We start from the raw sequence: 13,348 nt of genomic DNA, 5'->3' as shown, positions 1-13,348 counted from the left end.
TTGCAGAAAGAGCTGAATAAAGGGAACCACTGTTTAGCAATTCGTCTGGCGTCTCAATACGTTTCAGTCACCACAACATGAGGAACTATATCAAGGGTTTGTAGCATTAGAAAGGTTGAGAACCACTGTTTACACTATATTAGGGTTTTTTTTGTTTTTTCTTGAAAGAAAAAAAAATCCTCTTAAAGGGATCCTTTATAGCAATCCTAAGGGGAGAATGGCTTCCTCTGTTAATTAAAAAAAGAATAATTGTTGAGGAGACATTTGAACTTGTACTTCCCATGTGTACTGAATGTAAATATTCTGCTATGCACTAGGCAACACTTCAAATACGTAGTGTCAGCAGTTACAAAAATAGATTTTTAAAAAATGAATTCAATAAAGTAGGTGCTTAGAGCTTTCGGCTCTGCAGATTTGCTTTAATAGGAGAAATGATCATTTCCAGAAGAATTTGATCTGCCTGCTCTCTAAACATTGTCTTCATATGCCAGTTACAAAATTGTGTCAACATTTCAAATATTCCATTCTGGGATTTTCTGGTAACGGACAGACGCACTGGAAGTTTGTATGTATTTCTGATACTTGAAGGAGTGCAGAGAAGAGCATCGGAGATGATTAAGGGACTGGAGGCTAAAACATGAGGAACAATTGCAGGAATTGGATAATTGGATACGCCTTCTGCCGCATGAATCCAGTTAGGTCCCACAGAATCAGCCTTCTCCAGGTCCTGTCAACCAGACAATGTCGCTTGGCAGGGCCAAGGGGAAGAGCTTTCTCTGTGGGGGCCCTGGCCCTCTGTAATCAGCTCCCCCCAGAGATTTGCACTGCCTCCACCCTCCTTGTCTTTCACAAGAGTCTTAAGACTCACTTGGGGCAATTAGGTCTTGGCCCCCTGGCCAATAAATGTGATTTAAGGCTGTGATCTGAATTTGTATGATTTACTTTTAATATATTGGGATTTTGGGTTAGGTAGTTTTAATTAACTAGATTTGTCTTTGTATTTATTGTTTTATATTATATTCTGTAAGCCGCCTCGAGTCTTTAGAGAGGGGTGGCATACAAATCTAATAAATAGGTAAGTAAGTAAGTAAGTAAGTAAGTAAGTAAGTAAGTAAGTAAGTAAGTCTATTTTAATGAAAAGAAGGAGTAGTGGTGACATGATACCGGTAGCAGTGTTCGAACACCTAAAGAGTTGCCACAAAGGGTCAACGTATTTTCCAAAGCACCTAAAGGCAGGACAAGAGGCAATGGATGGAAACTAATCAAGGAGAGAACTAATCTAGTATTAAGAAAAAAAAAGTCCTGACAATTAGAACAACTAATCAGTTGAATTATTTGCCTCCAGAAACTGTAAATGCTTCAACACTGGATGGTTTTAAGACGAGGTTGAACAGCCATTTGTCTGAAATACTATAGGGCAGGGATGGTGAACCTTTTTTGGCTCTTGTGCCCAAAGGGTTCACGCAAACGATAGCATGCATGCGTATGCTCACACTTGTAATGCAATGCCCTCCCACATACTTGCACACAACCCCCCCCCCCCCAATATGTTTCCCCCAAATATGCACACAGACCTCACTGAAGCCTCCCAACTTCCAGTAGGTCCGTTGGGATGTTTTTCGCTCACTCCAGGGTTTGGGAAAGCCTCCTGAAGCCTGGGGATGCCAAAAAATGGCCCAACAGTCCAATCGGGAAAAAAAAGAAACAGAAGTTGAGCTGCCACCTATTACTAGTTCGCCTGGTGCATCAGTTGCGGCCCTATTTGGACCGGGAGTCACTGCTCACAGTCACTCATGCCCTCATCACCTCGAGGTTCAACTACTGTAATGCTCTCTACATGGGGCTACCTTTGAAAAGTGTTCGTAACCTTCAGATTGTGCAAAATGCAGCTGCAAGAGCAATCATGGGCTTTCCCAGGTATGCCCATGTTACACCAACACTCCGCAGTCTGCATTGGTTGCTGATCAGTTTCCGGTCACAATTTAAAGTGTTGGTTATGACCTATAAAGCCCTTCATGGCACCAGGCCATAATATCTCAGGAACTGCCTTCTGCTGCACGAATCCCAGCGACCGATTAGGTCCCACAGAGTTGGCTTTCTCCGGGTCCCATCGACTAAACAATGTCATCTGGCGGGACCCAGGGGAAGAGCCTTCTCTGTGGCGGCCCCAACCCTCTGGAACCAGCTCCCCCTGGTGGTTAGAACTGCCCCCACCCTCCTTGCCTTTCGTAAACTGCTTAAAACCCACCTCTGCCATCAGGCATCGGGGAATTGAGACATCTCCCCCGGGGCCTATACAGTTTATATATGGTATGTTTGCTTTTAATAATGGGTTTTTAGTGTTTTTTAAATTATTAGATTTGTTTTACATTGTTTTTATTGTTGCTGTGAATCGCCCCAAGTCTACGGAGAGGGGCGGCATTCAAATCAAATCAAATCAAATCAATAAATACTTACTTACTTACTTACTTACTTACTTACTTACTTACTTACTTACCTTCAGATAGTTGCAACCATAGTTCCCTCTAAGCTGAGCAGTGAGCAATTGCTCACTTAAAAATCATCATCAACTCAGAGTTTTCCAAACCTGCCCAGAAGCCGAGAGGGAAAGAGTGAGAGGGAAGGAGAGAGAGGAAGAGAGGAAGAGAGAGAAACAGATAGAAAAAAGAGAGGAAGGAAAAGAGAAAGAAAAAGAATGGGAGTAAGGAAGAGAGAAAGAAAATCAAAATCTAGTTTGAAACTAGCTCAACTATTTAAGTGGCATTTTGATATTGATAGAGTTGCCCTATTATGAGCTCACTGTTATAGACACACAGTATTTATTTATTTATTTATTTATTTATTTATTTATTTATTTATTTATTTATTTATTTATTTATTTATTTATTTAATATTTTTGTGCCACCCAGTCCCGAAGGGACTGCCGCTCAGACACTATACTTTTCCGCCCACCCCTTCAAAAAATTAGAGGGAACACTGGTTGCAACCAGGCCTTGCACACTTTGGCCCATTTCTTCTGCAGCCAGGAAGGTTTTTCTGGAGACCTCAGAGCACCATTGACATTATTGAAAAGTTTTTTGACTTAAATCACAAACAACTGTAGAAAATTAAACGTAGGATGAAGTTACCTCTTTCTTTGTCTCTCTATACATTAGAAGATGCATTCGTGTTTTATGGAAATTTGACAGATCCACTTTGTTTGTTTGTCAAGCATGTAATAAAATGCATTAGATAATGTACATATTAGGTAATAATAATATTAGTTCAGTGTCATCATCTTAGATTTGGCTTCTTGTGAAGAGCCATGTTGGTGCAGCAGTATTGCAGGCTAATTCTGCTGACAGGCAGAAGTTTGACTCTCACCAGCTCAAGGTTGACTCATTCTTCCAAGCTCAGCAAAATGAGGACCGAGATTGTTGGGGGAAATCTGCTGACTGTGTAAACCACTGAGGCAGGGTTGTAAAGCCCAATGAAAGTAGTATATAAGTCTAAGTGCTACTGCTACTACATTTTTATTGAGAGTGGTACAGATATTGAACCTACTTCTCATGTAAGCCTGGCAGGACAAATGGGTAGCAAATAGCAGGAGACACACACACACACACCTAAATGTATGTACAATGTGCAGTCTATCTGTTTTCTATCTATCTGTCTGTCTGTCTGTCTGTCATATGGATGGATGAATCTATCTGTCTGCAGTTTCCATTGCTTTGACCATTTATCTAGTAAAGCTAAATCATTTACCATATTACAGACCCCTCCAGGAATATCAACCCTATTGCACACTTTAGAGTCATCTCTTTAGAGTCCTTTCTTTCTTTCTTTCTTTCTTTCTTTCTTTCTTTCTTTCTTTCTTTCTTTCTTTCTTTCTTTCTTTCTTTCTTTCTTTCTTTCTTTCTTCCTTCCTTCCTTCCTACCTACCTACCTACCTACCTACCTACCTACCTAATCTATCTTGTTTCCAGATAACTGTGGCTATTTGTAAATGATATACTCTTTCATGTACTGTAATGCAAAGTCTGTAGAGTTTTTTGTTTCATGAAAATGATTGAATAATATACAGTCAAATTGAAACATGATGATGGTGGAATTTGAGAGGGGGGATTCAGACCTGTGGGAGTTTGCCCTACTGGAACAATTTTGTTCCTGCTTAATCATTTTGCATCTCTGGAGAGTAAAATTTGCATGGCCTTCAGGGACTATGAGGAATAGATGACCGTGTAGCAAAGAGAAACGTTTCTTAATGTTAACCACCTTTAAACATATAAATGAACAAAATAAACAAATAAACAAAAGAGTGTTCCTTTGCTTGGAAGTGTCTAATAGTAGGAATTGAGTTGGGTCTCCCTCCCTCCCTCTCCCTTCCTCTCTCTCCCTCCCTCCCACCCTCCCTCTGCCCATCTCTGTCTATCTATCTCAGAGCAGTGATCAATTTTAAATGGAGAACTGCTTCTATAAAAAGACTTAAAGGTTTCTCACTTATTATTTTTAATTAAGTGTTTCAAATTCATTTTAACTACTGGATGTTAAATCCCTACTGCCCTGTGACCAGATAACTAATGGTTTCATTTATTGATGTATATGATTATGAAACACAGAGGAATATATATGATTTATATTCTACATCGATCTTATGTGCTGATGCTGCAGAATATCCTACCGTAATATTTATTTATCCGAATAAACATTTCATTACCCTATAATAAATTTGACTTAATCCCTTGTATCTTTCTTGATGACTAGTCGTAAGATTCATTTTCATTGTAGAAACCTGAAGATTTAAAGTGGGGACTGCATTCTTTTTAACTATACATTCATACGTGTTTTTATTAGGCTGGGGGAGACCAGAAAGAGGTGACAGTCAAAACTGGTATAAACCAAAACTGAATAGGAAGCTAAGAATCTAATAGTGGGAATTGAGTTGGGGTCTCTCTCTCTCTGTCTCTCATCTTGTCCTTGAATTATTACGTTTGTACTTCATTTATGTATGTGCCTTTAATTGATTCATTTAAACCAGTCATCCTATTTTGCCACGTAGGCTTAATCTTGATTTATAAATTAAGATTTTAAATTGTAGATTCACAGTTGTTCCCATTGATATTGAGTTATATTTGCATGTAAGAAATCCATCATTTGGGTTTAAATCTGCATGAATTCATGGGTATAATATAGGAACAGTAGATTCTTCTCTAGTATATGTAACTTAGTATATGTAACTAGAGGTGGCACTTGATGTTTTCATTGTACCTTGATCCTGTTGTTGTAAAGGTCTGGTTACTGTAGCTCCTATCTTTAAGCAACTTTTCATTCCTTATGATCTACATCTAAAAAATTATAAAAGATAGATGTATCAAGTTTTTGTTGAGTTTGATGAGTAGAGACATGGAGAAAGAAAATGCCCTTTTTAGTATTTTTTAAATACTTTAATATTTTCATTTTATCTAGAGTGGCATGGTGGCCTAGCTATGAAGATGTTCGCTGCTCATTCCAGAGGTTGAGAGTTCAATTCTAGGTAGTGACAGATGTTTCTCTCTCAAGATGCGAAGAGAAAATATCTGCTTTGAACTTCAGAAAGGGCATTTGGGCAGTAAATGTTCAGCTCCACTCAGCCTCAGACTTTACTCCAAATTAAGGGATTACCATGTCTTTTTTGCACTAACAAAAAAGAACTGTGATATGAAGGGATGATAAGAAAAAGAGAGAGATGGATTACAAAGCCACTAGCATTGTATCTCTGCAACAAATTCATTTCTGGTAATCAGCCATCTATAGAAGAAAGGGACATATAATAATTGAAATTACAAATCTAATATTCACCAGAGAAGTAGACATTAATCAATCTTTTTCTTTCTTTCTTTCTTTCTTTCTTTCTTTCTTTCTTTCTTTCTTTCTTTCTTTCTTCCTGTCTTCCTTCCTTCCTTTCTTCTTTCCTCCCTCTCTTCTTTTCTTTCTTTCTTTCTTTCTTTCTTCTTCCTTCCTTCCCTCCTTTCTTTCTTTTTCCTTCCTTCCATCCTTCCTTCCTTCCTTTCTTTCCTCCTGTCTTCCTTCTTTCCTTTCTTCCTTCCTGCCTCTCTTTTTTTCTTTCTTTCTTCTTCCTTCTCTCCTTTTTTTCTTTTTCCTTCCTTCCATCCATCCATCCACCCATCCATTCATTTCATTCTTTCATTCTTTTCAGGAAGTCGGCTGAACAAAGACCTGAGACATTTTCTCAACCAGAGATTTCAGAAAGGATCTCCAGATCATGAGCTTCAGCAAACTATTAGAGATAACCTTTATCGCCATGCTGTGCCTTGTAAGTAATTAACATCTCTATTATATTTGGCATAACAAAATTTAAGTTCTTTTTTAGGGGTGTCCTTTTAATCTCAGAAAAGGGCACTGCTGTTGGAAGTTGTTTTTATTTTTATTTTGGGTAAAATGATTATTCCCATTTTGGTGAGAAAATGTTGGGTTTGCTTTTCCAGTAGATTTGTTACACCGAGAAGCAAGAAAGTATAGATGGCATACAGAATGTCCCAGATATAATGGCTATGCTCATGGAGACTTAGACTCTAAATGATTGCAGTTATCCTATTTTTGGCACTCAGCAACCAGCCCATTTTACAGAAAAAGAAAGCCCATAGCAAACAGTGGGATTTTTAAATTACCACTGCAGAAAAGGTAATAAAATCAGATCCGATCATGTGATAACCCATTTTAAGACCATCAGTACTTACGATCGTATTTGTGGGACTTAATTTCAGTTGTAAGTTGAGGTCTTTTTATATTGCCCTTTAATTTTCTCATTGAGGACTTCCTATATTTCCCTTTTATTTTCTTCTCTTGTGCCCTAATTTAATTGACTTAACTATTTCTGAATCTGATTTTATCCTTTGCATAATGTTGTTTATCCTGAAAGGGAATAGCATGGTGTGTGTATTAGAACTTCACTTCTAATACAGCTGGAAGGCAGTAAGTTGGGAAGAGCTACATGAAAATGTGCATGTAAGGAAATGTCTGCTGTTTTAAATCCTTTGTATATGTATATCTCTTGCTGTCTTCCTTGAGAACATTTCTCTTCCTTTCTAATTTCAGAAACGACAAATAAAGCAAAAGAGGCTAAGTTTTCTGTTGGTTCAATTTTTCCTGCGTTGCCAAGGTTACATTTTGAAACGCTTCTGATCTGATTCTTTCCTGTGATTTATTGGGCATGGCTAGGAGCTAAAACTACTTTGGCTGCTTTTAAATCTCACCCAGGGCCACGATTATAGAAATAGATTTGTGTTTGCATGTTGGATGGGGATAGGGGTGGGGGGAGGCCTCGTGCAATTTTATTCCCACCCCTTCCCAAAACAGGAAAGAGGAGTTAATGATGCTGAACAAGAAACATTTCAATATTTCCCATGAATATGAATGCATGCATTTGCAGCTCACTTCTCGGGAGGAGAAGTAATAGACATTTAATGCTACCTTGACTGAGCTACTTGTCAAATATTATCCTGTCTTTCCTGTCTTTCTTTTCTTTACAAGGTTCGGCTGTGATAAACATGCTTAGGCTTGTATTAGACTAAAGCTACTACAGTATCTGTACGATTGTCTGCAGCTGGGAGATGGAAAAACAGAAGGAAGAGAGGGATTTTTCTTCGAGGTTGAAGATTAATCTGGCTGCACACTATTTTTGTTTTAATTCTTTGATACATGTGACCAGAAAATCCAATGCTCCGGGCCAGTCTCTTCTATTGCTAGTGGATTATGAGGCTGAGCATTTTTAAAATGGAATTCCCTGCTGATTATGGAGTAAACATGTCAAAGGCTCACAAGGTCGCTTGCACTGAGCAGACCTTGCCTACCTGCTGATTGTTATTGCTGCAAGTTTCAACCGGAGGTTTTATGGAATTGATTATTAATGGCCCAGAATATGTAGAACAGCTTCTTCTTTAAAAAAACAAACTTTTTTTAATTGGATAAACAATTAAAACATTGGACATAGTGTGACTTTTCTGGTTTAAACGTTTCCATAAAGTTTTACAATAAATACCATTCATACCCAATATTTAAATATGTACAATCTATCAAGCTTCATATGTAAGGGTTCATCCCTTCATATTTAAGGGTTACTTTCAATACAAATACAGTGGTACCTCATGATACGAACTTAATTGGTTCCAGGAGGAGGTTCGTAAGGTGAAAAGTTCGTAAGACGAAACAATGTTTCCCATAGGAATCAATGTAAAAGCAAATAATGTGTGCAAATCCTTCAGGAAAATCCCAAACTTTAGAAGGGAGGCAAACAGAGGGCAGGGAGGAGCAGCTAAAGGGGGTGGGTGGAAGAAGCAAGGCTAGGCTAAAGGGTGAGTGGGAAGGAAGAAAGGCAAGGGGGGCGCCCCTCCCTTTTCTTTCTTCAAAAGACACCCTTTCAGTGGCTGTGCAAGCATGCTGTTCTCCTACTTTTTAAAATGCAAACTCTTTCCCCCTCCAAGCCGCCCCTCCCTTTTCTTTCTTCAAAAGAGACCCTTTCAGTGGCTGTGCAAGCACGCTGTTCTCCTACTTTTTTAAATGCAAACTCTTTCCCCCTCCAAGCCCCCCTCCCTTTTCTTTCTTCAAAAAAGGGGAAAAAAAGAAACCCCTTCATCCCAGCAGCAGCGGCTTGGGTTCATAAGGTGAAAATAGTTCGGAAGAAGAGGCAAAAAAATCTTAAACACCGGGTTTGTATCTCGAAAAGTTTGTTAGAAGAGGCGTTCGTAAGATGAGGTACCACTGTACTACATGTCACACAATACCATAATAATATTTTCCAACTCTCAACCTATCAATGTTTCTCTGTCCTGACCTTTCCTCCTCACTTCTAATCACTGATACATTTTATTCCAGACTTCATACTACAAATATTCTGTCTCATCCTTTCCTTGAGTTCTTAAGTTAGCCTGTCCATTTCTGTGCAAGTCAATATCTTCTTTATTATCTCTTCTTCAGGGGGAATCTGTTTGCTTTTCCAATTTTGCGCGAAAACCAATCTTGCTGCCGTTTGTGTATGCAACATTAAATATATTGTTCCTTTGCTATATTTATCTTTTGTAATTCCTAACAGGAATAGTTTTGGCTTTAAATCTACACTTTGGTTTAACATCTCTTCCAGTCACTTCTTATCTGTAGATGCCTCAGCAACCTGAGTGAGTTTGTTAGAAATCTCTGCATTTCAATTTAATAATGCAGTTATATGTTGTGCAGCCACATTAAAAAAAACATATCAATTTAATAAAATGATTCTACCAGAGGAATCTCGCTGAGTGCAGGCACCACTGGTGCAATGGCAGTTTATTTAGAACAGGAGTCTCCAACCTTGGCAACTTTAAGACTTGTAGACGTCAACTCCCAGAATTCCTTCACCAGCTTCAATAGCTGAGGAATTCTGGGAATTGAACTCCTCTAATCTTAAAGTTGCCAAGCTTGGAGGCCCCTGATCTAGAAGATCAGTAATTAGGCATTACTCCCCCCCCAAAAAAAATAGGAAGAGCTAATGTCATAGTTGGACAGCCACAGCTATTCTGTACTATATAAGTAGTTGGCTTGTTGATGATGAGATGGGGAGGTAATTCCCTGGGAGATAGTTAATGGGGGAACTGAAACATCTTCCCCTGGGCATGTCTAATTTGTGTATGGTATGCTTGTGTGTATGCCTGTTAGTATATGGGGTCTTTTTTAAATCTTTAATATTTTAAATTGTCAGATTATTTATGATTTGTTTCCACGTGTTGTGAGCCGCCCCGAGTCTTCGGAGAGGGGCGGCATACAAATCTAAGTAATAAATAAAATAATAAAATAAATAATACCTTGTCGTGGGAAGAGATGTAAGCACTGATCTTGAAGAGGTGTAAGCACTGATTGGGTGTGGTTACAACTTAATAATAATGTTATTATGTATTGCCTTCATCACTGTTGTGAGCTGCCCCAAATCTAAGGAGAGGGGCGGCATACAAGTCTAATAAATAAATAATAATAATAATAATAATAATAATAATAATAATTATTATTATTATTATTATTATTATTATTATTATTAATGAAAACACGTGAAATAGCGAATCCGCGAAAGATGAACCGTGAAGTAGCAAGGGATTACTGTATAGGCAATTCAGAAACAGTGTATCAAGCAAAAACGAAGGGACGCAAAATCTTAGTTTTAGTCCCATCTTTATTTATTCTATTCTACGGTACCATCCAAAAGGAAGTGCCCTGCAAAATCCCCACGAACCTCCTTCCCAAAGCACATGAACCTCAAGCTAAAATTTAGCAGTACCAAAAAGCGAATCAGAGAAATCTACAACTAGCAGTAAATAAGTAAGCATTATTGCACTTCTGTATGAGTTCACAGAGGCCCTCTACCAGTATGAATAAAAAGAAAAATGAATAGGAAGGATGCGAGGTGGACTGAGAGTCAATGTGAAAAACAGATTAGTTGGAAATGAAACATATATTTCATGCTTTTAAAAATTCTGCCTGGAGAGAGTTCCCTTCGGAATCTTCTAAGAAGAGACCTTCTCTCTCCCAGATGCTCTGGGATTATTATGGTTTTGACTCTTTCCTGTTCTATCAATTCCAGTTCTTAAAAAAAACATTTTGTAGAGAAATACCAAAGGTTTATCTATCAATTCTTCTGCATCTTAGGCAAGTAAGTTAATTATTTCACCCAATTTGTGCTAGGTTTCTAATCAGCTTATTGGAATGGAATATTTTTATGGCATCTTTATCATTCATTAATATTTTCAGAGATAATTTTAATTACATTATGCCCTTTCTGGAAGTTACTAAAGCTGTTGAAGACTATGTAACTTGCCAGCACACAGAAAGTCCTTACAGTATATGCCACATATAAATTATACGAAGGCATTATATTTCCTGCCACAAAAATCATGCTCAAGGAAAGTAGAAAGTATCTAGCTTTACTAGATAAATGGTCTAAGCAATGGAAACTGCAGTTTAATGTTTCCAAATGTAAAATAATGCACTTGGGGAAAAGGAATCCTCAATCTGAGTATTGTATTGGCAGTTCAGTGTTGGCAAATACTTCAAAAAAAAGGATTTAGGGGTAGTGATTTCTGACAGTCTCAAAATGGGTGAACAGTGCAGTCAGGCGGTAGGGAAAGCAAGTAGGATGCTTGGCTGCATAGCTAGAGGTATAACAAGCAGGAAGAGGGAGATTATGATCCCACTATATAGAATGCTGGTGAGACCACATTTGGAATACTGTGTTCAGTTCTGGAGACCTCACCTACAAAAAGATATTGACAAAATTGAACGGGTCCAAAGACGGGCTACAAGAATGGTGGAAGGTCTTAAGCATAAAACGTATCAGGAAAGACTTAATGAACTCAATCTGTATAGTCTGGAGCAGTGATTTTCAACCTTTTTTGAGCCGCGGCACATTTTTTACATTTACAAAACCATGGGGCACATTTGGGGGGGGGGGTTTAAAAAAAGTTTGGACAAAAAAATTCTCTCTTCCTCCCTTTCGCTCTATTTCTCTCCCTCTTTCTCTCCCTTCCTCTTTTTTTCTCTCTTCCTTCTTTCCTCTTTTTTCTCTCTTTCTGTCTCCCTCCCTACCTCCCTCTATGTCTTTCTCTCTCCCACCTTCCCTCCCCCCTCTCTCTCTTGCTTTCTTTCTCTCTTGTTCCTTCTCTCTTGCTTGCTTTCTCTCTTGTTTTCTTTCTCTCTTTCTCTTTCTTTCTCTTGTTTTCTTTCTCTCTCTGAGCTTCGCGGCACACCTGACCATGTCTCGCGGCACACTAGTGTGCCACGGCACACTGGTTGAAAAACACTGGTCTGGAGGACAGAAGGAAAAGGGGGGACATGATCGAAACATTTAAATATATTAAAGGGTTAAATAAGGTCCAGGAGGGAAGTGTTTTTAATAGGAAAGTGAACACAAGAACAAGGGGACACAATCTGAAGTTAGTTGGGGGAAAGATCAAAAGCAACATGAGAAAATATTATTTTACTGAAAGAGTAGTAGATCCTTGGAACAAACTTCCAGCAGATGTGGTAGATAAATCCACAGTAACTGAATTTAAACATGCCTGGGATAAACATATATCCATCCTAAGATAAAATACAGAAAATAGTATAAGGGCAGACTAGATGGACCATGAGGTCTTTTTCTGCCGTCAGACTTCTATGTTTCTATGTTTCTATGTTTCTAGACCATAAATCAGCAACATGTATGTACCTATACATGTATGTATGTATGTATGTATGTATGTATGTATGTATGTATTTATTTATTTATTTGACTGACTGACTGATTGATTGATTGATTCGACTTCTATGCCGCCTAATCCCAATAGGACTCAGGGCGGCTTACAGCAATATAAAGATACAATACAATAATGAAAAGAAATCAAATATTAAATACTAAAGCCATAAAAACCCCGTTATAAAAACCCACAAGCAAAGCAGTCCAATCAAAACAACATGCAAAACAACCAAACACAATTTGGCCATGACAGATGTCAGTATTCATGGCCCCCAGACCTGCCAGCAAAGCCAGGTCTTCACAGCCTTTTGGAAGGACCAGTAACTGTTCTGTCGGGCTCTCTGGTAGAATCCTCCCAAAAATTCACAGGTACAAATTTCAGACACACACACACGTTTGAAAATTCAAAACAATGTTCTTTATAATGAAAAGTCACTTAAACTAAGCCCTCTTTTGGTATAGCAAAGAGCACTCGTCTCCAAAAAAACTGGTAATTTATACAAGTCCCTTATCAGTCCTGTGATACTTAGCTTGCAGCTGTGAGGCAATTCACAGTCCTTCTTTCACAAAGTGAAACACACTTTGCTCTGGTTTAGTTTCAAAGCAGGGAAAAATCAGCACACAAAAAGTCAAAGTCAGTAAAGCAGTCATGAAACACAACAAACGATCAGATAATCCTCCACAATGGCCAAACCCATAGGCTGCTATTTATAGCAGCCTCACTAATTACCACAGCCCCACCCAAGCACATGTGGCCTTATTTTCTTTGATAATAATCTCTCAGTTGTTGTTGCCTATGCATCGCTCTCCGCATGCGTGGCTGTATCATTAACTCTTGTTCTGAATCCAAGGAGGAGCTAGATAATTGATCTCCTTCTGAGCTGTCTGCCACACTCTCCTCCTCCCTGTCACTCATGTCTTCTTGGTCAGAGGAGCCTTCATCATCAGATTCCACCGGGGGCAAAACAGGCCTGCAGCATGTGGATGTCTCCCCCACATCCACAGTCCTTGGCAGGAGCTGGGCCAGAGCTAACCACAACAGTAGGGTGGGAGCAGTATGGATGCTGGGGAGGAATTGATTCCATAGAGCTGGGGCAGCCACAGAGAAGACCTTCCCCC

At 38.8% G+C, this 13,348-nt stretch overlaps 1 protein-coding gene across 13 annotated transcripts in view; it reads left to right on the top strand.

The window, feature by feature from the left end:
* MAGI1 (membrane associated guanylate kinase, WW and PDZ domain containing 1) overlaps window positions 1–13,348 on the top strand; it is a 655,279-nt gene that overhangs the window by 306,232 nt on the left and 335,699 nt on the right. For all 13 annotated transcript variants that reach the window (XM_070738178.1, XM_070738171.1, XM_070738168.1 and 10 more), the window contains exon 2: window positions 6,176–6,292. In XM_070738178.1, coding sequence (XP_070594279.1) covers window positions 6,176–6,292 — 117 coding nt within the window. The remainder of the gene's footprint in view (window positions 1–6,175; window positions 6,293–13,348) is intronic.

This window comes from Erythrolamprus reginae, chromosome 2 (assembly GCF_031021105.1).
Source record: "Erythrolamprus reginae isolate rEryReg1 chromosome 2, rEryReg1.hap1, whole genome shotgun sequence".
In the NCBI taxonomy this organism is placed as follows: domain Eukaryota; kingdom Metazoa; phylum Chordata; class Lepidosauria; order Squamata; family Dipsadidae; genus Erythrolamprus; species Erythrolamprus reginae.
Note: the sequence above shows the minus strand (reverse complement) of the source record. Positions and strands in the feature narration are given on the sequence as shown.